Source organism: Aquila chrysaetos, chromosome 4, assembly GCF_900496995.4.
Source record: "Aquila chrysaetos chrysaetos chromosome 4, bAquChr1.4, whole genome shotgun sequence".
Classification (NCBI taxonomy): Eukaryota; Metazoa; Chordata; class Aves; order Accipitriformes; family Accipitridae; genus Aquila; species Aquila chrysaetos.
Window position 1 is genome coordinate 56,493,126 of NC_044007.1, and position 27,296 is coordinate 56,520,421.

Genomic DNA, 27,296 nt, shown 5'->3' on the forward strand with positions numbered 1-27,296 from the left:
CACCCCCAGTGATGGATTGCCCCTTCAAATACCTAATTATAGCATTACAGATAATCAATAAGAAGTGGGTGGGAGGAGAGTTACACACAAGGAGTGTTAAGCTTTTTTTTTAAGGTTTAGACCATTTTACTTGTTTGAAGAACTGCCAATATTTCTGGTAATGAAAATTAGTGACAATTAAGAAAAATGTTGAACTCGTTCTAGTTCTTTTTTTTTTCTTTTTTGTTCTTGACAACATAGCCATACTGTCAAACTGTCTCTTGTTTCTTCAAGAAAATTAACTCTTGACAAAATCATTCCTGTCCAGCAATGGCTTCCTAAGTGTAAAGCCCAATTTGATACTCCCTCGTAGAATTTTCTTAGCTTACAAATGGTAGCGAGAATCTAGAAAGTGGGACCAAATTTTCTCAAATATCCACTAGCGTCGGCTGCCCTCACCTCTGACATTCACAGGAACACTGCATCTACCTGTAGATCTCAGTTAAAATGGTGAATCCTTCCTATCTCTGGAAGTCTTTGCCGCTGGCTGTTGCTGAAAGATCTGGATTCCGTGAACTCTAGGTCCTCAGTGCTTGGAGAGGTAGAAATTTCCTCAGAAGTTACAGCGAGCAACGCTAATGCTGACCATTTTCCTTCACATGATTTATTACACTACTTCCTCTAATGTCATTTTTTTCCTTTGCTTGGAATTTTAACAACTGAGCTAGCATAGCCCATTGTTATGAAACGGTCCATGCCCAGGAGCAAGCACATCCCCCTGATACACAGGTATTAGATTTGGCTTTGATGGTGAAATGCACCCCCAGCCGACGCCAGAACGGCGTGTGCTGCTGTACGCAGGGGTTCCATCTGGGGTTGTGGCCTGTTTGACTACTTGAAGGTAAATTTAGGGGAGACCCCACCGTCCCGGCAGTGACAGGCTGCACCGGGCTTTGAAGCAAGACCCAACTGCGCAGGCTCCGGGCGCGCCAGGCCGAAGTCCGCCACGATCACCTCATTAAAGGGGCTGAGGCAACGCGGGGGTAGCCCCGCTCCGGGCGGACTCCGGGCCCTGAGGCGCGGAGCCGCTCTCCTCGTCCCGCTTCCGGGGGGCGCCCAGGCCGGGGCCGGGTAGGCAGCGCCGGCAGGGACCCTCGGCCGGCCCGAGCCCGGGGCAAAGGCGGCGCGGGCGGCCGTTCCCCGCCCCCGGCACTGCGGCGCGGGGCTGCGGCTCCGGCGCTGCAGAGGGCGCTGCGCGGCCGGGCGCGGGGTTGGGCGCGCCGCTCCCGGTGGTGGCGGCGGCGGCGCAGTTCCCGTTCCTGTTGCTGTTCCCGTTCCCCTCGGGCCGAGCCGGGCGCAGGGCCGGGCGGCGGTCGCGTCTCGTCTCGTCCTCGCTGCCCCCTCCTCCCCCTGCCTCGTAGTCGTCTGCGCCGGTGGCGGCGGGGGCGGGGAGGGAGCGCGGCGCCAGCGCGGCGCCGCCGCATGCGTCGCTGATGGAGCCGGGCTCGGGGCTGCCGCAGCGCAGGGTGGGGGGCGGCGGGCTGGACCTCGGGGCGGGCTCGGCGGGAGGGTCGCCGGCGCTCTCCGGGGGGCAGTCCCGTCGCAGGAAGCAGCCGCCGCGCCCGGCCGACTTCAAGCTGCAGGTGATCATCATCGGGTCGCGGGGGGTGGGCAAGACCAGCCTCATGGAGCGCTTCACCGACGACACCTTCTGCGAGGCTTGCAAGTCCACCGTGGGTAAGGGAGCCCGCCGGGCCGCGCACGCCCCGTCCCGGGGGAGGGGGATGTCCTCGCCCCGGTGCTCGCCGTGCCCACCCTGCCGCAGGGCCCGGCCGTGGAAACGCGGGGCTTGGTGCGGCGGCTGCCCTCCCTGGCCCCTTTCCCGCCTTTCCCCAAGCGTGGGCCCCTTCCCCACGTGCCGGCCCGAGGCTTTCCCCTCAGGGGCCCCCCAGGCCTCGTCCCCTTAAGGGTGCGTGGTGGTCCCCTTCCCGCCCAGCCTCCCGTGTGGCGGAGTGGGGTTGTGTCGCCTCGGGTGGGTTCCTCGACCGTGTGCCATGTCACAGGGGGAAGCTCACGGGGTTTCTGGCGAGGGAGCCCTTGGTGACAAACTTCCCGGCTCTTGGCGGAAAGATCGTGGAGGTCCTAGTTATCTTTGCAAGTTTTGAGAAGGTGTTCGGTGTCCTGTTTCAGCCTTACTAATGCCAAACCAAAAACACACTTCAAAAAAAATTAGGGATGGTTGGTAAAACGTTCTACTGTGCTCAAGTCTTAGATGTTGCATGTAGGGAAACCGAAGCATTTTTGGGAGTTGAAAGGTGCACAGTGTGTATTTGGCGTAGTCAGTGGGACTTCAAATGTTCTTCCAGACCATCGTCTGATTAACTCCAGATTGGTGTTACGCCTTCATCAAGAACACACACACACCCCACCCCCCCCCCCCGCGGTGATGTTAGATCTGAGGAAGTCAATGTTTTGTTTTATAGTACCTCTTGAGCACACTGCGTGTTTTGCTCCTCGCACAACTAACTGGAGAGCAACATCCTAGTTCTGTAGGAACTAGTTCTTATTCATGGTTTAGTCATCTGTACGCGTATTGGAGGTAATTTAATGCCTGTTGTCTTTTAATACACAATATGTGTAAAGGGAGGAAAACAAGCTAGTTAGTCTGCATTTTTATTAGAGTCCTGTGCTTGAACTCCTGAGTATTGCAGCAAGGCAGTTGTTAAGTCTGTGTCATTGGAAAATATGTGTGCTTAGCTTAATTGTAGCTTGGAACGCGAGGAAACTTATCACATCTGATGGAAAGTGATTGTATTGCCTTTTAAAAGCTGAATTATTACTATCCAAAACTATCTTCCTGTGACAAAATAATTCACAGTTACTCTTGCTTTAGTTTTAATGTGTATTTTTCCAGTTGTTTCATTCTTTCCTAGGTCCTCTAAAAATCCAAAACTGGTAGGGCAGATTAGCACTGTTAGTGTTGATATATTTCTGTTTTGAAGCTGGTAACTTAACCTCGAAGTTAGAAAGACAGTGTAGCATATCAGAGGCATTAATCCTCAAGTGATATGTTGTAATGAAGAAATGCTGATGGCTTCTGTAGACAGAGAGATTTAATTAAACATATGGTACAGCTGAGGAAGTAGGACTAGTAGTGGAATGTATTCTTTATAAATTCTCCAGGTCTATGTATTGTTTTGAACTCGCATGCATCTTCTTTGGGTTGACCTACATTAACGGTTCCTTCAAGGCTGGGCTGCTCTCTGTAACTAGGGTTAATTTCCTGATGCAAATCTTGAGAAGTGAGAGGAGGTACTCTAGACCTGGGTCCAGACTTCCAGTCTGGTGCCTTGTAAGCAAAACTGATTTGTTAGATAACTGAGACAGTGATTGAAGCAGAGAAGCCTACTTATTTTAGAAAAGAAACAGGAAACGAATGGTGGTATGCTGCTATATGAAAGATTACATAATCTTGGATGTACAAAGTGTGCCGACATAAAGCAGCATAGGAAAATCAACTTGTGCCAAAATACATGTAGAAAGACTTGAGAGTAATGGCATTCTTTCAAGGTTCTCTTGAACAACTTGAGAGCTGTTGAGATTCCCCAAGATCCTTTGATTGCTAAATGAAAGAGCTTTTCACAGTTGGCCTGCACCCTGCTTTTTTGCACTGTAGAGTAAGAAGAAATAACCTCTGCTATTTACCATTCATGTAGATTGAAAATAACACACCCTCCAAAATGACCTGAGGTCAGACTTTGATACATGGTTGAAATCATAAAGCTCTTTCTTTGTCACCACTTACTGCAGTGGTTTTCAAGAATTACAAGTGGAGGATGTGTTTTGAAACATTTTTGAAAACCCTGTGACTGATCCAGTTTCAGAGGAAGTTATGTAAACTGAATATACCTTGAGATTAAATTTAAAAAGGCTATGTAACCAAACAAATGACTAAAATCTGCTGTATCTACCTTTTATTAGTGAAGCTGTATTTTAAATGGAATGCTAGAATACGTATTTACTCCTTTACCTTGATATTAATGGTCTCAACCTTACTACTTTGATTTTATATTAAACCTGTGGAAATTGTGGAACAGGACAACATTTAACACCTTAACCTTTTGTATGAAAGTGTACAGGCTACTCAGAGGTCTTCTCCAACAGTGGAAGAATTGCAAATGTCCGAAAACTTTGGCTGTCTCCAGTCCCTAAGTGCTGTTTAGGATAATAACACTGTGTCATTGAGAAGTGGAGTGTTTCTGTTGAAGAGGGGAGGTGTGGATTCAATTAAGAAAGATACAGTATTTTGATGCTAATTTAAGAAGACTACATTGCCAGAATGGTAAAGTAAATTCTATAATAAAAACACATCAACATGTCTTCAGTCTTATCTCAAATACTGAAGTTCTTTGAAAGTGTTCAAAAATAGCTTGGCAGATTTCAGCACATTATTTGTAACGGCACACGATGTGCTGTTGATCTGAAATTCTTTTGATGTATTTATTTTGGGCATTAAATTAGTTGCATAGAATATTGTGTCTACTTAATCTGCTATTTACATAGTAGTAAGAATGCTCAATATGCTCAAATATTTACTGATTTTTTGCATGAGGTTGTCAGATTAGAAATAAATGTCGCTGTTCCCAATTTTATGTGCTAGGTCTGAATGTTTGTTCTTACTATGAGGTTATAACTTATTTTTATTACTTGTTTGGGCAAAGAAATTGTTTTTAGAAATGTTCTTCTGTATCTGCAATGATGTAAAATTACTCTTTTCATGCCAGTGTTAAATCCAGAGTAGCTAAGGTAACTTCTTTTCTATAATGGAGTAATGCTTGTGCGAGGGTAACGTTGGCATGATATTACTTTGTCAACAAACATAAATATACACTTGTTCTTTTAAAATTTGATCTCCATTTATGATTTGTTACCTGACCTCATGCACCTGCATTATTCACACAGGAGCAGAACTGTCCAATCCAAAACTATCACTTGGAGGTTTTTCAGACTCTTGACGATTAAAAACAAGTATGCCAAATTCAGCATGAAAAAGGACCATCTTTCCAAAGGTAGTGGATAAATACTCATTGCCACATTTGTGAGGAGATTCAAAGATGGGTGGTGAAGGAAGGGTGCTTGCCTTTGCTTCTTTCCCCCCTCCTTACCCCACCCCAAGTAGTTCCTATCCCAAAGGAAATACATCTTAATTCAGATCTCTCTCCATAGTGGTCATGTTATAATTTATATATTAATTTTTAAAAATGGTGCTATCTCACCCTCTTTTTCATCAGAGTCCCTTTATTTTAATAGTCAAAGGCCTCTCTTCTCTTCCCAGCATCTGTCCAACTGCTGCTCAAGTGTCACAGTTGTCTGTCCTACCTGCATCCACCAAATCTTAGCTCATTCCCAAGCTCTCTGCTGTTTTTCTTCCATGACAGATCTACAGAATTCCTGTAATCAGCAGTATTTCCTGTCCATCTAATTTTGCTGCAGGCATTACACTTCTCTCTGGGTTTTAATCTCTGAACCTGAGGTTCCTGCTCACCCAAACCTGAGGCCCTGCACTGACTCACGTCTCGGGCGGCTGACTCTCCTACTCCCTCAAATCAAGTTGAGCTCCTTGGCTTTTCTTTTACATGCTGGCTTAGTATGTAAAGTTTCTGAGGCCTAGTCTTATTCTTCAGCTCTTTTCCACCAGGTCTGACAGCATCCCAGGAAAGAGGCCTTGCCCTTGATAATACCAGAGCAGTTTGGGTGCGTCATGCATTGTTGGCTCCTTTTAGCAGCTATTCACAGGAAACTACAGTACTGCTTGTAGTAAACACTAAAGCTTCCTTCAGTCCTGATTTACAAGCAAAATCATAAGTAGAGCTACTCAGCTAAGTTTGTAATGGGAAGAAGGTTTGTTGTGGATCAGGATGGGAATGTTGTGACCTGTGTTCTGTTTTGGACTAATTGTAGCCTGTGGGATCCAGATCAGTGGCATGCAAATGCGCTGTGGTATAAGACACCTTTGACTTCACAAAAATGCTCTTTGACCTTGTTTCACCTTACTTTGATGTTAGTGCAAAATGATACGTAAGTTGGGAACTTGTTAGATTTACAGAGCTCCATAGCTTTTTCTTCCAAGCAGTCCTCTCCCTATCAGTTCTTTTTAAAATACCCATGTCCATGCAAAAATGCCTAACATCCATCAAATAAACAATAGTAATAGTGAAAAGTTTAGGTTTATCTTTTATCAGAGCAATCTTAAGTAAGGCAGCTTCTGGTTTTGATATATATACACACATGTATATGATATATAAATATATACATCTATATAATTACATAGATGTATACGTGTTTGGGGTTTCTGTCACAGTTCAAACCCTTTCTTAATTCTCTTTATCCTTAAAAAATGTGGATTAACAGCATAAACGTTAATTTTCATTCCCATAAGCTTGTCATATTATTATATTCACTTAAAAGTATCAGTCTAGTCATTTTAAAAGTATCAGTTGGTCATTTTTCAGAACTGCCCTTTAAGTTGCTCCTCAGTTTTTTAGTTACCTAGTCAGTATTTGTTCTCACAAGCACTGTAAACATGGTATGTGGCTTACTAACCATTTGAAAAATAATTTTTCAGAATATAATAATAAAAATCACGTTTTAAAAACAAGTTTAGTAATTTGATGTAATCTGAGATGAAGAACAACCTACATAAATTTTTCAGGAAAACATCCTGCATCAACTAGAAGAACATTTATCTTTTTGCTACACTTGTATGTGCCTGTGGGCTCTTTCTGACAAATATAATTAATTTTCATTTTTCTTTAAATATTTGTTTTTTCTTTCCAAAGATGGCACTGAAAACTTAGTTGGGGTGGGGAGAGGGAAGAAAGGGTGGAAATAGATGTCTCTTGCTTTACTGCAATGTAAAGAAGTAGCGGTAAGATGTCCTTGCTTCATACACAAAATCAGCTCTGTATTCATACTGAGAAATTTCTGCTGTTGTACAAAAAAGGAAGAAAGTTCTGATGAATGATAAGTATTTCTTTGAAAATTGAGCAGCCTTAGCTTCACATGTCCAGGGTGTTAATACCTATCTGTTCGTACATACTGGCTTTTTGGCTAGTGCACAATAGTGTAAACAAACATCTGATTAATGGTGTGCTGCAATTACTTGACAAACTACAAATAGAGGAGAGCAGGAGGCTGGAAACTTGCACAGAAAACAGTTTTGTCTTACATAAAACCTTAAGATAATTAGGATGCTTGTATGAACCTGCCTTGTTTGTCTTCAGTTCTGCAACCGTAAGTTTAGGAAATGCAACTTGCAACAGAAGCCTGTGTTCCCTGGAAGCTGCCTCTTACCTTCAGGAGTAGGTTTGTCGCTTGTAATTGACACCAAAGACTACAGCAACTGAAAGCACCTGGCAAGTAATGGTTTGCCTCGGATGTGTCAACTAAGCATATTTTACAGCATTTGGTGTAGTCAGCAATTGTTGTCTATGCGTAATCATTTGAAACCTCACAAGGTAACAAAACTATATTCTACAATAGGAAAATATAGTAGGTGGATGATATAAATTATCAGGGTTCAGGAATAGAGTTTTGGAGAGGTATGGCATTTTTAATTATCAAGAGGTTGCGAAGAAGAGTAAATTTGAAATTGACTTTGTTTTCTTCATTTGTAAACTAGATGTTAACTTCAGCTGATAGAAATATTCACGTACTGGGTTATATCAACACTAGAGAACTGTCAGAGTACCTTGTAGTCCCTAGTCAGTACATACATGAGAATACACAAGTAAAACAGCAGGCAAAATGAAGAGGCCACTTGAATGGTGTCGAATGCAGAGTTTAGTTTGCAAGGACAGTAGAATGCAGCTGTCAAACTCAGTCTCTGCTGTGAACAGCTGAGCATGTCAGTAGCAAAGAAGGAAAAAAAGAAAGTAGGGCCATATAATTCTTGGTTATGGACTTCCTTATTTTTTTCTGGGAGTTGTAAGCTTAAACATTCACTTAATGAAAATAGTGCATGCACTATGCAGAATAATTATGGATTTATCTAAACCGTAAAATGGAAGAGAGTTTTTTAGAGTGCCTTTCATCACAAAAATCCTGAAGTCTTTGTAAACTATCTTCACTAGGGTGTCCTTAAACAAGAAAAATTATTAATATTCTCAGTTGTTAAGATTGCTATATGCTGTTAAATAGTTGCAACACTTTTACAATTTATTTCTGATATCCCAAGGAGCGGGAAAATTGATACCCAAACCAAAATGCTAACTTCAGTCTCATTTTGAAATAGATTCTGCCTTTTTAAAAATCTGGATAGTGTTGCTCATGAAATAAGCTTAATTTTTCTTCACATTCAATTTTTCTTTCAGGTCAGGTAGTTGTAGACCAGTAGCTCACTATGTTTTCCTGTTCTGTAATCAGAAGTTTTGAAAATAAGTCTTGTTCAGGAAGGTACAGAGTCTTAGTCCTTCTGAGTTCCCCTTCTACCTCATTCTGTTTATCAAAGTTTTGGTGCATGCTTTGAACTTAATACCATAAGTAGTGTCAAAAGCCTACATCTTGTGAAAGGCTTTATAATTTTACTGTCCACAAGAATGTAAAGAAATGATAACTTCCTCCATTCTCACTGAGTTTGGAAGTACCAAGCATCTGAGATGTTTAGAAGCTGTATATTGGACATTCAAAAATTACTGACAGTTTCTGAAAAACTCATTATAATTACACCTTCAAAATTTAGTCACCGCATGTATATTACTAAATCTTTTTTTTTTTTTTTTTTTCTGTTGTTGGCGTATCTGTTTCATTCTGTTCTGTAGCACAGTTGCCAGTTGAGTTCCGGGTATGCTTTTATTTTAGGCGAGCAGTCTCAAATATCTGCATGTTAATCGTTCTAGAATTACGCGCCGAAGCTTTATGGACAACGTACTTTACCTGCCTCTAAAATAATCCCCAAACTGGCTTATATCTGACTCACACTTAATGCTTCCAAATATCTTTAAAATCTTTAAATTTATAATATGCAGTTTGAAAGAAGTATTTCTGCTTTAGTGTGTTTTAAAATTAACTGCATGTCCTACAGCTTCAATTAAAATAAGATACAATGGTTTTGTTGGTTTTTTTTCTTGAAACAGTTTTTGTAACCTTGCCCTCTGCCCCCCATGTACCTTTTATTGTTGCTTGCTTCCCCCCCACCCAAGAGAGATGGTAGAAATCAGTATCAAAGCTATTGAGCATCTTTTCATTGGCTTCAGAAGTTTCTTGATAGGTGTAAGTATTGTATTGCATTTAGTTACAGACCAGGACTAGCAAAGGTGGTTCTTACCTCAAGAAGCATGTGACCTCAGTCATCAATTGTAGGGGATGTAAGAAAGTTTCTCTGTATAATTCTCTCAGATGTCCAAATTAAATAAACTGTCATAGTCTTTGAACTGTGTGTCTGTTCTAATGGTTAATTAGTATATATGTAACCTCTGAATTTTTAAACTGATTGTGTTTCTTTAAACATAGTCTGATTATTTTTCACTGATTGAATTGCTTTGATGTGAATCATTAATAGGCCTCTGAAAATTTAATCTATTGGAATTGATTTTAGTTGGAGGGGTTTTTTGTGCTCTACTTGTGTCTGTTTTCCTAGTTCCTCCTTTAACTTTGTTATCAGGAAATCTTGGCCTCTGAAAGGTCACTCTGTGTGCATTAAGCAAAACAGTTTCCACTTCCATTTCCTGCCACTTAGGCCAAAAAAAAAAAAGAAAATTGAAAATGTAAATGCAAAATGCATAGTAAGAAGTTTCTTCACTATTTGTTTTATTTCTAAACAAATTCTTTTACTATTAAAAGGGGAGGCTAGACCCAGTTGTGTGTGTTTCAGTTTGTGCTTTAGTAGGTAACTTTTAGTTTCTGTTTGGGGCGAGAAATTAATACATTATAAAACTGTTCTGGGCTAAACTTCACTTCTATTGGATTTCAGTCTCAAGTTTGGAACAGTCTCAAGTTTGGTTCAGTGACAAGATACGTCATCCTCACCAACTTGCCCTTATCTAAAACTTCATTAGTGCACTTCTATTTTGAGTGTCTGTTCTCTTTCTTTTAAGGCTGTTTATTTTGTAAAGGAGTGCAGACAGTTTGCTTAGCTGTGTGTTTAATATACTTTTAAAAACCCCTTCTGTTCTACTAGCCCTTTATTTTCCCCGGAAAAAGCATAGTTTCAGTTTAGTGCATGTCGTAATAGATGTTCTCATTTGCGTGAAGCATATTTTTAATCTAAAGTTCATGTGCTATTAACAAAAACAATGTGCTTTGTATAAAATTTTGAAAATCCTGAACTAATAATCTTACCTTACACACACCCCAAAGTGCTGCTGTACTTAATATCTTATTTGACATATATCTAGCCTGTGGGGAGAGGGCAGCAGCATATTTGCAGTTTTAAGTGGTAGGGCAAGCTGAATCGGTATACTTTGAAATGCTTAACAGATACAAAATCAGAAACCCAAACCAGAGCTGAGATCTGTATTTTTGTGCCTTTTTTATTAGTTCTTATATGTGTATGGGATGTGTGTTTGGATTCCTGAAAAAGGCCTTTCCAGAGAAAGATGGGGGTCAAAATCTGACATCAAAATGCACACCTTTTAATTCATAAAAAGAGAGGTGGTTGTCTAGATTTACTCACAGTGTGAGTGTAATAATTTTAGAAAAACTGAACGCATTGATTGCTTGTGGTCCACGCAAGCCTGATATATGGAGAGGAGGCTGAGTTTTTAGTGGAAGGGGAGACTGTGATAAACCTTTTGGTTCCCCTCACATCACTATGACCTGGCAAAGGACATGCTTCAGTATGGTCATAAGCACATGCACTTGTTGGCTCCATGGCATGTGTACGTTTGGTTATTCGTTGACAACAAATTAGCCAGCAGGCATTTAAAATACGAACTAGGTAGCATGCAAACCAGCAATAGTTTCCCAGTGTTGTAGCAGCTAAAGAGAGCCTTTTAAAATCCTGTTGTTTTGCAAGATGTGTTGTTCAGATTTAATGCAGTTGTCAACAGTAATTATTGATTCCTCTATTATATTGAACTATATATAAACCCATGCCCTCAGTTCTATTTGCATAATTAAGGACACAAGGTGCTTAAGTGGCTTGTATTAGCTGTTATTGACATCCTTTTAGGGGATACCCGCCATAACTGGAGGTGCATGGTGGGGAATGTGTTGGTGTAGCTGTGCTAGTAGAGCGTTATCCCAGGGCTAGTAAGTCCTGTCCTGACTGTCAGTGCACGCATTCAGGCACACCGCTCTGCAGCTATATAGCTTCAAGACTGGAGCAGCCTCTGGCAGGATTGAACAGAACAAATGCACAAGTTTATTAAATTTGGGCATTAGTTGTGTTTTGGTATCTGGCTTATGGGAGTAGCAACTGTGCAAGGACTACCAGTATCATCAAACAGCGTGAAACTTGAAAAAATTCTGACAATTTGTGTGTACTTAACAGGTCTTAGAATTAGGATTAGCAAGACTAAGAAACACATGTCTTGCTTAGAGCAACTGTAAATTAAGTGTTTGTTGAAGCAAGGGGTTTAAAGAATTTATCAAATATTGCTGGCATCAACACTATAGTATTAACAGAGCACTTCTTCAAAAAAATCCACCATTTTCTAAGAGCAGGCTTAATACCTTCTCTATCCTGTGCTGAATGGAGAGGCTTAAAAGAACTGTTTGCAGTTATTTTGCTGAAGAATGGGAGTTTTTAGCAGTTGGTCCAAATCTTCTGTTCTGCAACTGCAAATATAAAGAACATATAAGACTGGCTTAGCATATGTGAATGGAAAGGTGCAGTTGTCTAACTCTGAACGTCATGTGTGACTAATAAGTTTTTGTTATCTGTAATAGTGGAAAGTGTTAGTTTCCTGATTGACTTTTAGAGAATATTAACAGTTTTTCCTCTTGTTTTTAATAGTTGGAGTAATTGTATGGATAGCAAAACTTTTCATTTGGGTATTGTCATTGACATTAATCAAGCTAAATAATTTGTTTCATTTAACTTCTTAACTCTAGATGATATTTGAAATTGAAGTGGAAAACAAATTATTGTGGCGGTGTTTTAATTAAATTACTGATTTGCATGTAAACTCAAAGCACTACCTTTGGCAGGTCTGTGGAGAAACATGGTAATGAAACCTGACAGGCTTAGGAATTTGTTTCTTCATGTGCAAAAGGAAAGTTGCCAGATTTTTTTCCTTCAGTATTGGCAGACATGAAGCTTTTGGTATTGTGTTGATGCTTGCGGAGCATTACTAATTATAAAAAGCAGTTGAGCAACCTTTGCTTAGTTCTGGCAAGCTATTTGACTTGTGTTAAATGATTCAAACAGTTCTGTGGAAGAATCTGCTTTTCCAAAACTGTTACTCGTTTGCATCATTCATTGCAAAATTTAACAGTAGGGAAACGTTTCATGGTATGACTTTAAGGTTATTAGTAAAAAGATCTGCCTTTGAAATAAGAATGCTGTTGACATATTATTTATTTTGAAACCATCTCTTTAATATGTAGGCTTTTTTCTACTTCATTCATATGTTGTGCCTGCGAGTCCCAGGAAGTGCCCAGTTGAAGATTTACTTTATTAGAAGAGTTGGATTTTCTCCCCATAGTTCATTATTTATTTTTCCTTTTAAAAAATACAACAGAACCTTTTTGTTCCTTGGTTTGTGTAAGACAGCAGTGTATAAGCCACATCTGTAAAAATAAAAATATTTTGTTGGAGTTGGTGAAACTTATGTGAAATTCCTGTGATGGTTTTTAATACACAATTTTGGATCGGAGATGGTTTAGACTTTTTTTTTGTGTGTGACAATAGGACTTTTTCTTTACACAGTAGAGCTGTATTCTCTCTGTGCTCAGATCAAGTTGCTCTACAAGTATAATTGCTAGCCTAAGACTAGTACACCCACCTGTATGAGCATCATAGATTCTTTTTTCTATTTATGTTTCTGTGGGAGAGAAAAGCAAAAATTTTTTAACCTGAGTTCTCAGATGAATGACAAATCATACAGTATATTGTGAATGAGATAATGGCAGGATTGGGAATTGGGGTTGAGACGTGTGGGCAATTATATTCAGACTTCCTTGAGGAAGAGAGAGGTTTGAAGCAATTTCAGTTAATACTGATTATCTCCTTAGCAAGTAAAGTTGCTGTCTTGTTGTAGACAAAGCTGTGACCATTAAGACAACTGCATTTTATAGTTTAAATGGACTTATGTAGAGAAAAGGCTTTTAACAGTATAAATGGATGTGTTTCTTTAAAAAAAAAAAAATCTTGTTAATAGAAAAGCAGTAACTACAAGAATTCTTATTTCCCACATTTTGGATAGTAGAGCATAGCTGGATCACTTCACTTTCTTCTGCTTTTACACTAACACAGATGGTGGTGTTTTGAAAGTGTAGAAAAATATTTCTTAAAGTTAGGATTAATAAATGCTCTGAAATTTTTAGTCATTTTAGTAATTTTTCTCAATTTGCATATGCGTACTTGAAAATTGCCATTAAAATTGTAGACTGTATGGTACAAATCAGTTTAACACTTTAGCTCCTGTATTGCCCAAGAGCCCTGCTGGGGTTTGAATGGGATACATTTTGATAAGTGAAGTATAAGCATCGTATGACTGGAATAGCTCTCCAAGAATTGGTGAATAAGTGTGCTAGATGCTTTTAAGGACATGGAGAAGGAGCACAAATATTGTGGTGATAACCAATACTTTTATCACTATGTAATGTGCAACTGCAAGCTGTTTGAAAGGATTTTTGTTTAGGAGAATGAAGATCAGTGATCATTCCATTTATTTAGTCTAGCTGAACAGTGTCAACCTGCTTTGCAAACTAAAACCAGAATTGAGTGTATCCTTTACAGTTCAATTACTAAACTGTGTCTAGTTTTGTTTTTTTTTTTAAAACAGGGTCCATTTTATTGTCTCATCCAACAACTTTACAGACATAACTATCTTTAAAAGCGCTTTGAAATAAATGCCAAGTCAACAACGTGTAACTATTTTTCAGGGTGTAAAATGCACTTTTTTTTTCCCTACCTAAATTTTCAGGAGTTTTGCAAAGCTTTGCATAAGGGCCAAGTTCAGTCCTTTCTGTCAAAGTTACAATCCAGTTTTGACTTGGTAACAATATCAGCAGGGACGCTTGTCTTTTACCAAGGCTAGACATTAGGAAAACGCATAGCTTTGGTTAGGGAGAATAAAAATCTTTTTTTCCTCTTCACTTCCATCCCTATCCTTGGTATACAATTGTATGTGAAGTAGCAGTGTTTCCAACACACTACGCTCCTACAGTTCTGTGTGAGTTTAAGTGTACCAGTCTGAATCATGTTCTTTTGTCTTTTTATTTGCCCCTTTTTGATTTAGCACTGTTAGGAGGGGTGGTGTTCAGAAGGAAGAACTGAAGCAAAAATCTTCATACAAATGTATACTAAAATGAACAGGTTCACAATCTACAAATGCTATGATATTCTAGGACGTTTATACCCTGAAATATTCTTGTAGTCCAGGTGGTAATCTTTTGTGTCTAGGTATTGTTTCACTATAGTATGTCTTATGTGTTGATTACCAGCATTATTTTTTTTTTATAGAAGTATAATCTTTCTGTATAACAAAGTCTTCATGGTTCTATCTTTGATATTTAGCATGCATTCAAAATGTGGCTGGAGTTTTGGGATGATGGATAAAAGTACCATACAGGTATAAAAGAAATTTTAGAAGTCAAATACCTTCTCTAAATCTAAGCAGTTTGCTAATAAATATTTGCAGGAATTAAGAATGACAGTGCTGATAAACTTTCTCATAAACCAACCACAATTCCAGCACTTCTTCTAAACCACTTTACAGGTGCTAAGCATCTAACCTGGAGATCAGATGTGTATTGTTCCCACTTCAGACAGCACAACTGATGTGGAGGGATTGGTTTTGCTCCATGCCTCCAGGGCATCTGTGCCAGTTGGAAGTAGAGCAGGCTTGTCCTTGATAGTCAAGGTGAACAGGGGAGAAACAAACATACTGTGCCTGTTGTTTTACTGTTATGTTGGGTTTACCTGCTGCTGAAAGTGTTGCACAAAGTGGAAGGTTTATGTTGTGATGCTGCCAAATTGGATGGCTCACAGACTATATAGTGGTTGTCAAATCCCAATGATGTTCCTGAGGTGACCCATAGTGGTGCAAACCCTTCTGCTTGTTCAGACTGTTACAAGTTGATATATATATATATTAAAAAAATAAATAAAAATAGAAATAATTACACCCTCGTTACTTTTGCTTCTTATTCCTCCTTTTCTGTTTACTGTATTTTATTTATAGGTGTTGATTTTAAAATCAAAACAGTAGAGCTAAGAGGAAAGAAAATTAGATTACAAATCTGGTAAGTAAAACAAACGTGCAACCAGCAGTATGTTTTAATTTTTGTGTTCTAGCATGAATTAATATGCCTGTCTAATACTATTAACTGTTACAAGCTGGTTTAGCTCTTACCCTATTCCTCCTGTCCTCCATTCCCACAAGGCTTAGGCAAAACAAAATAGCCCTTAGATTTTTGTGAGGGTAAAGGAGGAGAAGGAGAGATAAAGTTAGAAATAGGACACGAAAGTAATTATTGAAATGTTAATGCATCACAGATGTCTTAAGCCCCTTTTCCTAGAAGGCGGCTATCACCTACACAAGAAATAGGAGTTCTACAAACAACAGAAGGTGGCTGTGTTAAATAGACACTACAGAAAGTACACTTTGGTTGGTTTGGTTTTTTGTTGGTGTTTTTTTTAATTTATTTTCTGGACTGTTTAAAGCTGACCTTCATTGTAACAGCAATTATAAAACAACTGTGAAATATTTTCTAAACTGTTTTTCTAAAAGTTTGTATAGGCAGTGCTGTTTCTTTGACGCTATATTAAATAACTTTAAAGTGAAGGACATTCAAGACTAAGTAAATTATATCCACTCTAAACAGCGCTGAGAAGTAAAATGATCCCATACAAATAAGACTCTATACCTTAACTGGTACCAATATCCTATTACAGAAAGCTCCAAGTGTGAGCTAAGCTTTTCCCTTCTGGAGTAGGTTACGTGTTTCCTGATATTGATTAATACACTTTTTATTGTTTACAAATTATTGAGCTTAAGAGCTCCTTTGTTTTGCAGAATAGTACAATACATAAACATTGTTATGAGAGAATAAACCAGCTATGTTCTAAACATTTATTCTTACATACTACTATGTAGAAGCTTAGCTTTGGTTTATTAACAGTGTGTGATGCATAATTGGCATTGTAGTTAAACTGTTAAAGCTAACAATCCACAGAGGGGGAAAAAAGCTCTAAATATACTCTTTTGGGATATTCTGGTGGGTTTTCATTCTTAACTACATGGATACAGTGAATTCAGCTTACTAACTCCTCTTGGCAGGTCACCATCAACTCTGTTTGTCACACCATGTGTCTGTCTTGCTTTCCTCTGAGTTAACTGCAGCTTCATGTTTGGTATCATCAGTCACCTAACACTTGAATGTTAGTGGCATGTCTTCATCCATCATCAGTCCCTGTTTGGAAACCTATGACCACAAGGCTGGCAGTTGAGCCAGCAATTATTAGCCAGGGTCTGCTGGAGCTGACAGAGGTAACAAAAAAATTCTGATACGGAGATGCTGCTATATGCCTGATAGGAATTCTTGCTGTGAAATGTGCTAAGCTTATCAAACAATTTCTTCATGTTGAATAAATACTTTAAAGGAGAGATGTTTTGTTGGAAAAGAGATGTTTAAACCATTATTTTCCACATATTGAGAATATGCTACTAAGATATAGGAAACTTTTAAAAGTAAAAATTGATAGGTTGCTAAAATATGACCATTACTCCTGTGTGAAGCCCTGCTAAAATGGTGGAGAAAACACAATGTAAAGAGACAATATTTTAAAATATAAAATCCATGAACACAACATCCCGCTCCTAAGTGTCACTTATTCTCCAACAGTGGCTGTTAAAATGCAGTTCTTATACTAAATCTTTACAACTGTCTTGGCATACTTCTAATTTTTTGGAAAAGCAATTAGATAAGCACTCCTTTTGCTAATTTATCCTGAATTATGTTGCATATGTTGTTGGCCCTGTTTATAAACTCTTATCATAGAATCCCAGAATCATAGAATCATTTAGGTTGGAAAAGACCCTTAAGATGATCGAGTCCAACCATAAACCCAACACTGCCAAGTCCACCACTAAACCATGTCCCTAAGTGCCACGTCTGCATGTCTTTTAAATACTTACAGGGATGGTGACTCAACCACTTCCCTGGGAAGCCTGTCCCAGTGCTTGATAACCTGAAGAAATTTTTCCTAATACCCAGTCAAAACCTCCCCTGGTACAACTTGAGGCTGTTTCTGCTTGTCCTGTCACTTGTTCTTTGGGAGAAGAGACTGACACCCACCTTGCTGCAACCTCCTTTCAGGTAGTTGTAGAGAGCGATAAGGTCTCCCCTCAGCCTCCTCTACTCCAGACTAAACAACCCCAGTTCCCTTGGCTCCTTATTGTACCTTCAGTTGTTAGATTAAAAGAGGAGAGCATTTACCAAGTCAAAAACTTGGAAGTTTAGAAATACATACTTAAGTTGCATGGCTGGTCCTAAGTCCGTCTTCTTTCATACCTACACAGAGGCAGAATTAAGGTTGCCTCATACTTCCTGGTAGTCTTGTATACAATGATTACAGTAACTCTACTACAAAAAACTGTTTTATTTAGTGAACAGGTAATTTCTGAAGTTTATGCTTATTTGTTTTCTTAAAATGACTAAGGTTATGTCTTGAAGCATCAAAGTTTGATTATATTTTTCTTACTCATTTGATGATTCTACTTCAAAAATCAAACAAGAACAGTTTTAAAAAAAATTTAACTTTGGTATTTTTATGGTCACTTGACCTGTCTCTCCACTGACCACTCTATCAGCAGAGTGTTCTCCACAGAACTATACCACTTGAATTTATCAAAAAAACAGCAGTACTGTGTTGAATATATCAAGCCATTACATGTGCAAGATGTCCTTTTGAAAGCAGCTTTCACACCTGCTGCTGTTAGTAGAGTAGTATACAAATTGGACTTGTCTCCCCTATTCCTTTCACAATGGGATACTGTGTGCTAAGGATCACAGAGGCATCTGCTCTTGCTTCTAGCTTACCTGTTCATATCTGGTCCCTGCTACCTCACAGTACCTCTTCCTCTCTTTCCCTGACGTTCAGTCAGGAAACAACCTTCTGCTCCTTAGATTATGAAATGGTAGAGCAGCAGTGAGGACACGGAGTAGTGTCTATCTTTTCTGTGCCACCTGGAACAGTGGTAGTGCCCCTTGGGCTGCCAGAAGTAGTAGATACAGTAAATCTGCTTCTGCATTGCAGTTCTTGGCTGAAATAAGTTCATATGTTCTGTGAGAAGTAATGCATGCATGCAGCTCAGCTCATGGAGTAAAGTAACCAGAACTATTGGATAGCATAAGCGTCCAAGTGAATCTGAGCACTGATTAGTGCTTTTTCAAAGCTTGAAAACTAGACCAAATAATAGGAACCCCACTTCCATGCTTTGAAGCATAGGTGTGCCGGGAGTTGCTTGGCAGGACAGTAGGGTGTCTGACTGTGCCCTCTTACTTGAGTAATCTGGGCACTCGACTGACACAAGCAGCAGTAACTTCTGGCTTCCCCTCTGAAAGGACCTGGTTGCTGGAAACCGTGGTGCCCTGCCACTGCACCCAGTTTCCTGCTGGCGAGCCAGAGGGACTCTGGTATCTCCACAGGTTTAATGTCCAGGGAAGCCAGTGATCTGGCAAGAAGTCTTGATTTGCTTCTGAAGGTTGTTTAAATTGGTGCATTCTCATAAAAAGTTCACATTCTGCCAGGTCAGCATTTTCTAATGGACAGTTGTTGTTTTAGAAGATCTCTGGGATGAGGACTAGTCTGAGGAAAAGTTCACCTGTCCTGGAATATAACAGAATATAGTTCCTTCTGTTCAGTACCTCTGAAAGAAATTATTTCATGTAATAAAAGATCTTACATATATTTGTGGTTTATGGGAGGAAAAAGCTCAGCTTGACAAGTAGAATTAACCTCTAAAATGACTTAATATTTTAAAAAAATATTGCCTGTAGGTTCCATAAAAGCACAGAGTGTGTGAAAGTGTTAAGTTAGTGTTAAATTTTTCTTTACGTTTAAAAATATTTTCCTTTCTGTTGCCACTTCACATCACTGCTCATAAAAAATCAATTTAACTTCAGAGCCAAAGACAGTTTGGAGTCTGTCCATGTGTTTGTTTCAAGCAACTGTTTTAGATAGACACAGAGAACATTTATGTAAAACAAAAATTATCCAAACCTATTTTAACTAAGATCAACTGTATTTGTATTGTATTTTATGCAGTCTGAAACAGTGAGAATATGACAAGTCAACACTTGAAAATGGACGTTGTGGGGTTTTTTTTATTTGCTTTTGTTTGGTGTAATGCTTGTATTTTTGGAGTGATGTCTAGTTTCTGTTTTGGAAGCAGAAAAATAGAGTCAAGCAGTGGGATTTTATTGCAGATTATAGATGATCAAGGTGTCATATGCTGTATTTTTCTGATTACAATTTAGAAATACCAGTGTTTTTCCATTAGAACAATTTTTTAAAAAACATCAATGAAAGAAAATGGCTTTTAGCATTAAAAAAGGAGTAATCTGTTGGGGTTTTTTTGGTGATGCCAAATCATTGATCAAGCTGTAGTAATTTATTATTTGGACTTCTGGAGTTTGAATTAAATTGAACTGACTTATTCTATTGAGTCTGACCAGAGCAAATAAAGAACTAGCAGGACTTAATACCACTTAATGAAATTCATGAAGTTGCGTACTGTTAGCCCAGTTAAATAATGCTCATCTCTTCTTCCCAGCTTTCCACTAGTGCCTCAATAGCTATCCTTACTAAAATACTCCAGCTGCAGGAGTATAATACATCAATGCAGATAGTATAACAAACTTAATTGCTCCAGCACTCCACATGAAAGGAAGGCATTTTAAGTTGGATATGCTTTTAATACTTCTGCATTAGGAGTTGTCACTTTTTCTTCAATAGTGGAAGAATTTACTGCACATTTTCATGAAAAATAAGATAGTGCCTGGTAGAAGGTGAGATTTCCATGTGAAAGATGAACTTGATAGTCTCAAACTGCAGCTCATTTAGGTAGCTTGGGGTTGCATTCTAAACTTACTTATTGCAGAAATTGTTTTCTAATTTTCACCTTACTATTTGAAGGCTGGTACAATATTAATATAATGTTACAGACTGCAAATTCAGCTTATTTTCTTCCACTTTTCAAAGGAAACGAGGATTATCATATTTACAGTCAGAAACCTGTTGATTGGTTTCATTTAAACTTCCTGCAGCAGTAGAAGCATTGATTTTGTGAAGTGTGGGGAAGTCAATGACTTAAAGCAAGGCAAAGAAAGTCAGCCATAATCCACTGTAATTAGCACAACTGGCAGGTGACAGTCAGTGGCCATCTGGCCATTTAACGTATGTAGTGGGCAGCCAGGCTCTCCATGGATGTTTTAAACTGGCCACAGCATATGGTGTGTCTCGAATAGCCAGCAAGACAGACTACAAGTTGTGTGATATTTGGGTGAACAGTCTACACAAAGGGGAGTGTAGGACCTGAAGATACAGCAGCTTAGAGGAGCAGCAGCCTGGGAATACTATAAATTTTTAAAGAGCCTAAGGGTTTTGTGGGGTGAGGAGAGGCTGATAGTACCAAGTAGACTTGGAGATAGAGCACTCGGTAGGCTAGGGCAAATGTAGAGTTGGAGATGGCTGGAGTAGCAGAGTATAAAGTTGTGTAGTTGGCTCCATTGCTTACCCCTTAGCTTATCCAGTGTGTTGATGACTGTCTTTAGGGAGGGTAGTTGAACATTAGTGTGTTTGTTTCCCCTCTGTTTTTCTAATGTATGAACTGTGTGAACTGGTAGCCCCTCTGTGATGGAGTTGCTAAAGGTCCTTAGCACTGACCTGAAGGTACAGCCAGGTGACGCTGAAATAGCCCTTTTATTTCTGTGTTCCAGTAGGGGCACAGAGAAGAGTGGGAAGACCAGCCAGCGAAAAAAAAAAAAAAAAAAAAAAAAAAAAAAAAAAAGGCATTTCCATTATTCTGGCCAAAGCTAGAATTGGTGCATTCTTCCACATCAGGTATGCCTTTCCACCTGCCATCTAGTTATGTCTGCTCAGAATAATGGAACTAAAGGGTTCCCATCCTTAATACGCTTGATCAGTAGGCTGGATTAGCAACAGATGGCAGGGGCTGCTCTACAAGGTCATAATTTTGAGAAGTCTGTTCATAAGCACTAAAGCAATGTTATCCATATGTGGAAAATCAACGGTTCATACTAGAACTTCTAAATTTTTCATGGAGTGAACATCCAAAGGACCTTTCAAAAAATAAATCTGACCATATCAAAGAAGTAGTGGAAGAGAAAGTAGAGTTACTTGCTCTGAGTAGTACTTATATATGTAATTTCAGCTGCCACAATGTGTATTGCTTTAATAAAAATGCCTCATTAGTGATAAGAAAGCAACCAATTAACCATCTGAAATATTACTAGAAATACTACTAGAGCTTGACCTTACTGAAACAGGCTACCTGTTTTCACCTTCTGTAGGGTCCCAAAGGTTTGTATGAATGTAATTCTGAAGTTCTGAGTAGAGAATGAGATTTGAATAAAAATAAAAATGGATGCTATAGGAATTTGTTCTCTTCTGCCCCATATTGCAATGCCATTGGCTTGCAGTGAAGTATAAGTCAATATTTTTCCACAGGCTATGAAGCAGAGGTTTCAAATCTTTTTCTAGTGGACTCTGGTTTATGTTGTGAAACCACTAGCAAAGATTTTTGCTGTCAGGTACAGCTGTGGCTATTTCAGGAAAAAGTTAATTACTTCACTTTTAAACCTGCTTAGTTGAAATTTTTAAAGATTTTGTGAAGAGCAAGATAGGTTTGTGGTAGCTTATTCTACTGTTTGTTGTGCATAGACTTTAAAAGAATTAATTCTTCAGGACAATCAATGTGGCATTTTGTGAACATGACTTTTTTTTTTTTTTTTTTTTTTTGGTAACAAGTGTTTTAGGTCTCCATTGTTAATCTCATTCCCAAATTCATCCTCCTCCTCCTCCTTTTGTCTAAAATGTGACTGTTGAAGAGAGTTCCTTTTGAATTTTTGAGTCCCAACACACATGCACGCATTTTCCCCCATCCACTTTTCATTTTGGTCCATCTTTTGATATGCTGTAACAGTGAAATTTCAAAATTATCTGTTGACTCTGGGGGCTGAACTCAACCAGCAAATGTTTGATCACTTTGGAGCACCATGTAACTTAGTTTCCAGTTGTGATACCAGTCACATTTTAAGACTTAGGGTATACACCAGCTATTTTTTTAGTATAACTGCCAAAAATCTTCCATATGCAGGCTTAACGATATGATTAAAAGCAGTTCACAGGTTTTCATGGTTCAGTAAAAAATAACCCTTCTGTCTCATCTACTTTGGAATATAAGCCATAGCTAGTACGGGCAACATGGTGTCATTGTTGGAAAATAGCCTACAGTGTAAATGCACCCTGTCTGAAATACCTACAGTGCTGAAAGTGAGAATGGAAATGTTGTTTGAACACCTCAGATTAGTAGATGTAAATGTGAAAGCCAGGTATCTACTTTCAAAAGCTGTACCATATAGTGGTTGCTCACTCTTTTCATTCACTTCTGCCAGTAGCTTCTGCATTAGTTTTAGAACCATGGCTGAATTGCTGTGGTTGATCCAAAAAGGCTCTGAAAGCTTGAATCATAATGATCAGTGCATTGCTCATTTTATAGTTGGGTGTCCAGCTGTGTTTGATAAGGATGTATCCGTTTCTTTTTTCATTTTTTCAGGGCTATTTAAAAAAAAAAAAAAAAGGAAACAACAAACCCCAACAACACAAAACCAGCTTCATCTGCTGGTATATTTTCATTGGACAGCTTCATTCTCAGACGCATGTAGAACTGTTTGGTGGCCTTTCTTGGTGAAGTTAGTATGGGATAAGTAGTCCTGGTATGGAAACTTCTTAGCACTGAAAATACTGCTCCATTATTTTTTTTTTTTTTGCCTGAGATTCACACATACAGGAGGAAATGTTCAATATAGAGTGTCTAATGAGTGGGAGGGTGTTTTTATTAAAATGTAAACAAAGTTATTCTGTACTTTGCAAACTGGTGAAATGTTTGTGCTAATGTTTGCTGCTGCTTCTTAGGGACACAGCAGGTCAGGAGAGATTCAACAGCATTACCTCAGCTTATTACAGAAGTGCCAAGGGAATTATTTTGGTGTATGATATCACCAAGAAGGAAACATTTGATGATTTACCAAAATGGATGAAAATGATTGATAAGGTAGGCCTTAAGTATTTTCTTTTTACATTTTTTTTTTTAAGAAGCAATTCTTTTTCCTCAAAGGTACTCTAAGACTTTTAACAACATTGATATAGGATTATTAAACTAATGCCAACTAATTTTCACTGGATTCTTTTAGCCAGGATTTAACTTTAATGTGTTTTTGTTGCAAAATGGTTGTCCATTCCTCCTGCTTCCTTGAACTAGAATTGTCCCAGTTAGAAGTGTCAGTGGAAATCTGTAACATTACTCATTTACCTGTCCATGGTGGGGGGCGGGGAAGAAGGGGAAGTTTTATTTCCTGTCTGTGAAATAAGGTCATTATGTTCATTCTTAGATAAACTAGAACAGCTGTTTCTCAAGTCATGTTTTAAAAATGGAATTTGAAAATTGAAGTTGAAAATTTTTGAAATGTTAGGGAAGAACATTTACATGTAAACTGTGTAGGTGTGGTTCCTTATTTAGTAGAAGAATTGCCCTTTTTTAATATCATGTTTGCATTACAAAATCTTACATTCCTAGGTTTAGTTAATTAAAAATGTTTTAATTGCAGTATGCTTCAGAAGATGCAGAGCTTCTATTAGTTGGAAATAAACTGGACTGTGAAGTTGATCGAGAGATAACTCGACAGCAGGGAGAAAAGGTAAGAACATGTCTAACCAAATTCTTAGTTACTGTTAGAAGCAAAACTGCTATGGCATTGCTTCTGATGGTCCATGGCTACTCTTGTTCAGACTGTTAGACCTAAGGAGCCTATCGAGAGTGGTGGTGTTCTGTCAAAATCCATATAGTATTTACTTTTATAGAATGTGCAGTTATATGCATTCCTGCTGGAGCAGTATGTCTTTGATCTAAAGAAAGTATAAACTACAAGTTGGCTTACACTACACAGGGGATACTCCTTTTTGGGCTCTGAAAGAGGATATAGTGAAGACTTGAATCACAAATGGAGATATCTCTGCTCAGGACATCTTTGTGAGCCTTCTTCCAGGTGCTTGCTTTTCAGTAGTATTTTAGGATGGGCAACAGCCCGGCTTGATTACTTAGCTCACCTTTGTTTTCATGTTTCTTTTGTTCTCTTCCAACTCCAAAAGTGGTAAAAAACCTGACAATAGAATACGTTTTAGCATGATACTCAAAGCACCATCTTGATCAGGACACTTTCAGTATGGACATACACATTTTCCATCATGCATTTGGAAGTGAAGCATTTTCTGTTAGAGAGTCAAGGCTAATTCTTACATCTGTACTTCCCTTTTCTGTATTTTAATAATATGGTTGAGATTAACGGTTCTGAAAAGTTCTTACTTTTTGGCAATCTGCAACAATCCATGTCAACTGAATATATCAATTTCTAAGATTTAAGTCTGGAAAAATGCAGCACACTTTTCCAGTAAACCAGTTTTAAGTGAAAATCAGCTATATGTGGCAGTATTTGCTGTACCTTGGAGATTCAGGATTATTAATTAAATTAGACTTAAGTCACAGATTTGGGGAAAGTTATGGGGTTTTTTTTAAAGGTTTTGTGAGGAGTGTGTATTTGCTGTTTGTGCGTATCTTCGTGTAGTTATTTTATTTTCTCTCCCATCAGTTTGCACAGCAAATAACTGGGATGCGGTTCTGTGAAGCAAGTGCCAAGGATAATTTTAATGTGGATGAAATATTTCTAAAGCTTGTGGATGACATTCTGAAAAAGGTAAAATATTCAGGTGGGGGTAGTTCCTCTGACCACATAAATTGTCAATGTTTAAATAATGACTGCAGGTATTTGTTGGGAAGACATAGAGGGTGTGTGCACACCATCAGGTGAAATTTTTGGTTAATATGTAGTGGGCGTGATGTAGTTCACAGGCTCTGCTGAACACTTCAGTTAATAAATACTGCTGTTGAATTTAGTAAACATCTGCTCCTATTTGCTATACTTCCTCTTTCCTGTAACTTCACTATATGTCAGCAGCTGACTGTACGTTTGCCTGCTTTCATTTGCGGGCAGTTCTGTTGTGATTTGTTGTAATTGGTTTAGGAAGTGGCTTTATTTTGAAAATGTCTTGTAACTTTTTTCTTAGAGAAATTCTTAACACAACTTACTTGAATGTAGTTCACTAATAAGAACCAAAAGATCCTTAAATTGAGGCTTTGGCTGACAGTGAACTCTTGAAACAAGCTCTTTGTGCTGAGTTCTATGCAGATGACTGTTTACAGGTGATTTTTCTTTTCTTTAAGATGCCACTGGATGTTATAAGAAATGAGTTGTCCAACAGTATCCTGTCCCTGCAACCAGAGCCAGAAATCCCACCAGAACTGCCTCCTCCAAGGCCACATGTCCGTTGCTGTTGACTTGTTACTCCATACAGAGTGAAAAATAGGAGTGTGAGGGTAAAGAAAGTATCTGTACTACTCTGCACTACAATCCTTTGGCAGTTTCTTGTTGCACTTTGTTATTCGAGTCAGAGCTACACACTAACTTGTAAATATGCAAATATGCAATCCTGTGTAGGATTCAGCTATAACATTTAATTATTACCCCTCTCCCTCACAATGATGTTTCATACATTGCCCCAGTGTTATAAATACTGTACAGTTGGTGGGGGTTTACCACACTTCCAGTCGAGGAGGAGGAGAAGTTAAATCTATACCTATTCTTGACATAAATGTTGTAATAGTTCTTTGTTATTATAAACAGGCAGGCAGAAACTCTTCTGGTATGAAGATAAGTATATGGTGCTTTGCTAACTATTTTAAAGAGAAATTTTTTAAAAACAGAGGACTTCATGTACAAAGCTTCCATAATCAGCATTATGTTTCCTTTTAATGTAGTGAAAACATTTTTGGCTGTAGCATCCTCTGCTGACTGGATTTATTGAAAAGCTAAGTTTAATTTTTGGCAGTCTTTTATTTATTTTGTTTAATGCTGCACCCTTTCTTTGTGTACCAAGACATCACATCTGGTGCAGATCTAAGATTGCACTCTGAAATAGCATATATAATTTTCTGCGTAAGCATAAATTTGGTTGCAAGAATCATTAAGTTTCAATAAAAGAATGGAGATATATTCAAGCTCTAAAAGAAGGTATAAAAAACAATGCTGCTGTCCTAGACAAATTCTTTTAAAAAAATAAATAAATTAAGATGATACATTTTCCTGTGTTAAGGGATATATATGTGTATTTGTCTGGACATCTGTAGAGTTTGGGGGAAGGGAACCTAAGGTAAAATTATTTTCTTTCCTAGTGGTGGAAATTATTCCCATCAAGCAAATACTGTGTTAGGTTTTTGTCTGATAATGAATTTGTGAATTATATCTTTGGTATATCTTTTATTAAAACACACTGTTTAGTTTAGCTATGGTAAATCAGTAGTTACATATTTGAATAACTTGGTGTGTCCTGAATGTTGTGGTATTGAAAAACATTGTGGTCTTTCTAAACTAATGAAGTGCAAATAAAATTTTGTATTTATGAATGACAGTGGAACTGCACCTGTTCTTAGAATGGCAAGTATCAAATGATGGGTAAAAGGTAGACTCTGGAATATGGAACAACACTTGTTTTAATTTTGTTATAATTTAATTTTCAGTTTGACAGTTTCTTTAGGTGTAGTTAGAAGAACAGCAGATGTTAGTTGTTCACCTTGGTCACTGCTCTGTTGGGAGAGCAGCTGATGACCTAGCCCAGCTGATATCTTCAAATAGCATGTGACTACTTGTCATGCTATTTTAGCTGGTGGTCACCAAACTATTAATTACACTGCCAACACAAGTATGAACCAGTCTTTTTCACACTACAGCTTCTCTGCTTCTCACTCTCTGATGCTAGAACCCATTTTGTCACTTTTGCCACTCTTCTAGCC

The 27,296-nt window shown here is 38.5% G+C and overlaps 1 protein-coding gene across 1 annotated transcript; it reads left to right on the plus strand.

Annotated features, from left to right (window-relative positions):
- Window positions 1-1,349: 1,349 nt before the first annotated feature.
- RAB12 (RAB12, member RAS oncogene family) lies at window positions 1,350-26,909 on the plus strand. The gene is made up of 6 exons (XM_030011970.2): window positions 1,350-1,716; window positions 15,330-15,390; window positions 23,309-23,447; window positions 24,001-24,090; window positions 25,039-25,143; window positions 25,671-26,909. The coding sequence occupies exons 1-6, from the start codon at window positions 1,473-1,475 to the stop codon at window positions 25,782-25,784; spliced, it is 753 nt and encodes a 250-aa protein (XP_029867830.1). The 5' UTR covers window positions 1,350-1,472; the 3' UTR covers window positions 25,785-26,909.
- Window positions 26,910-27,296: the final 387 nt, after the last annotated feature.

What these genes read in the sequence shown, in the direction of transcription:
- RAB12 (XM_030011970.2), top strand. Translation starts at nt 1,473, where the DNA reads ATGGAGCCGGGCTCGGGGCTGCCGCAGCGCAGGGTGGGGGGCGGCGGG. An exon ending in GGATGAAAATGATTGATAAG is followed by an intron (nt 23,448 to 24,000) that starts GTAGGCCTTAAG and finishes TTTTAATTGCAG; the next exon opens with TATGCTTCAGAAGATGCAGA. An exon ending in CTCGACAGCAGGGAGAAAAG is followed by an intron (nt 24,091 to 25,038) that starts GTAAGAACATGT and finishes CTCTCCCATCAG; the next exon opens with TTTGCACAGCAAATAACTGG.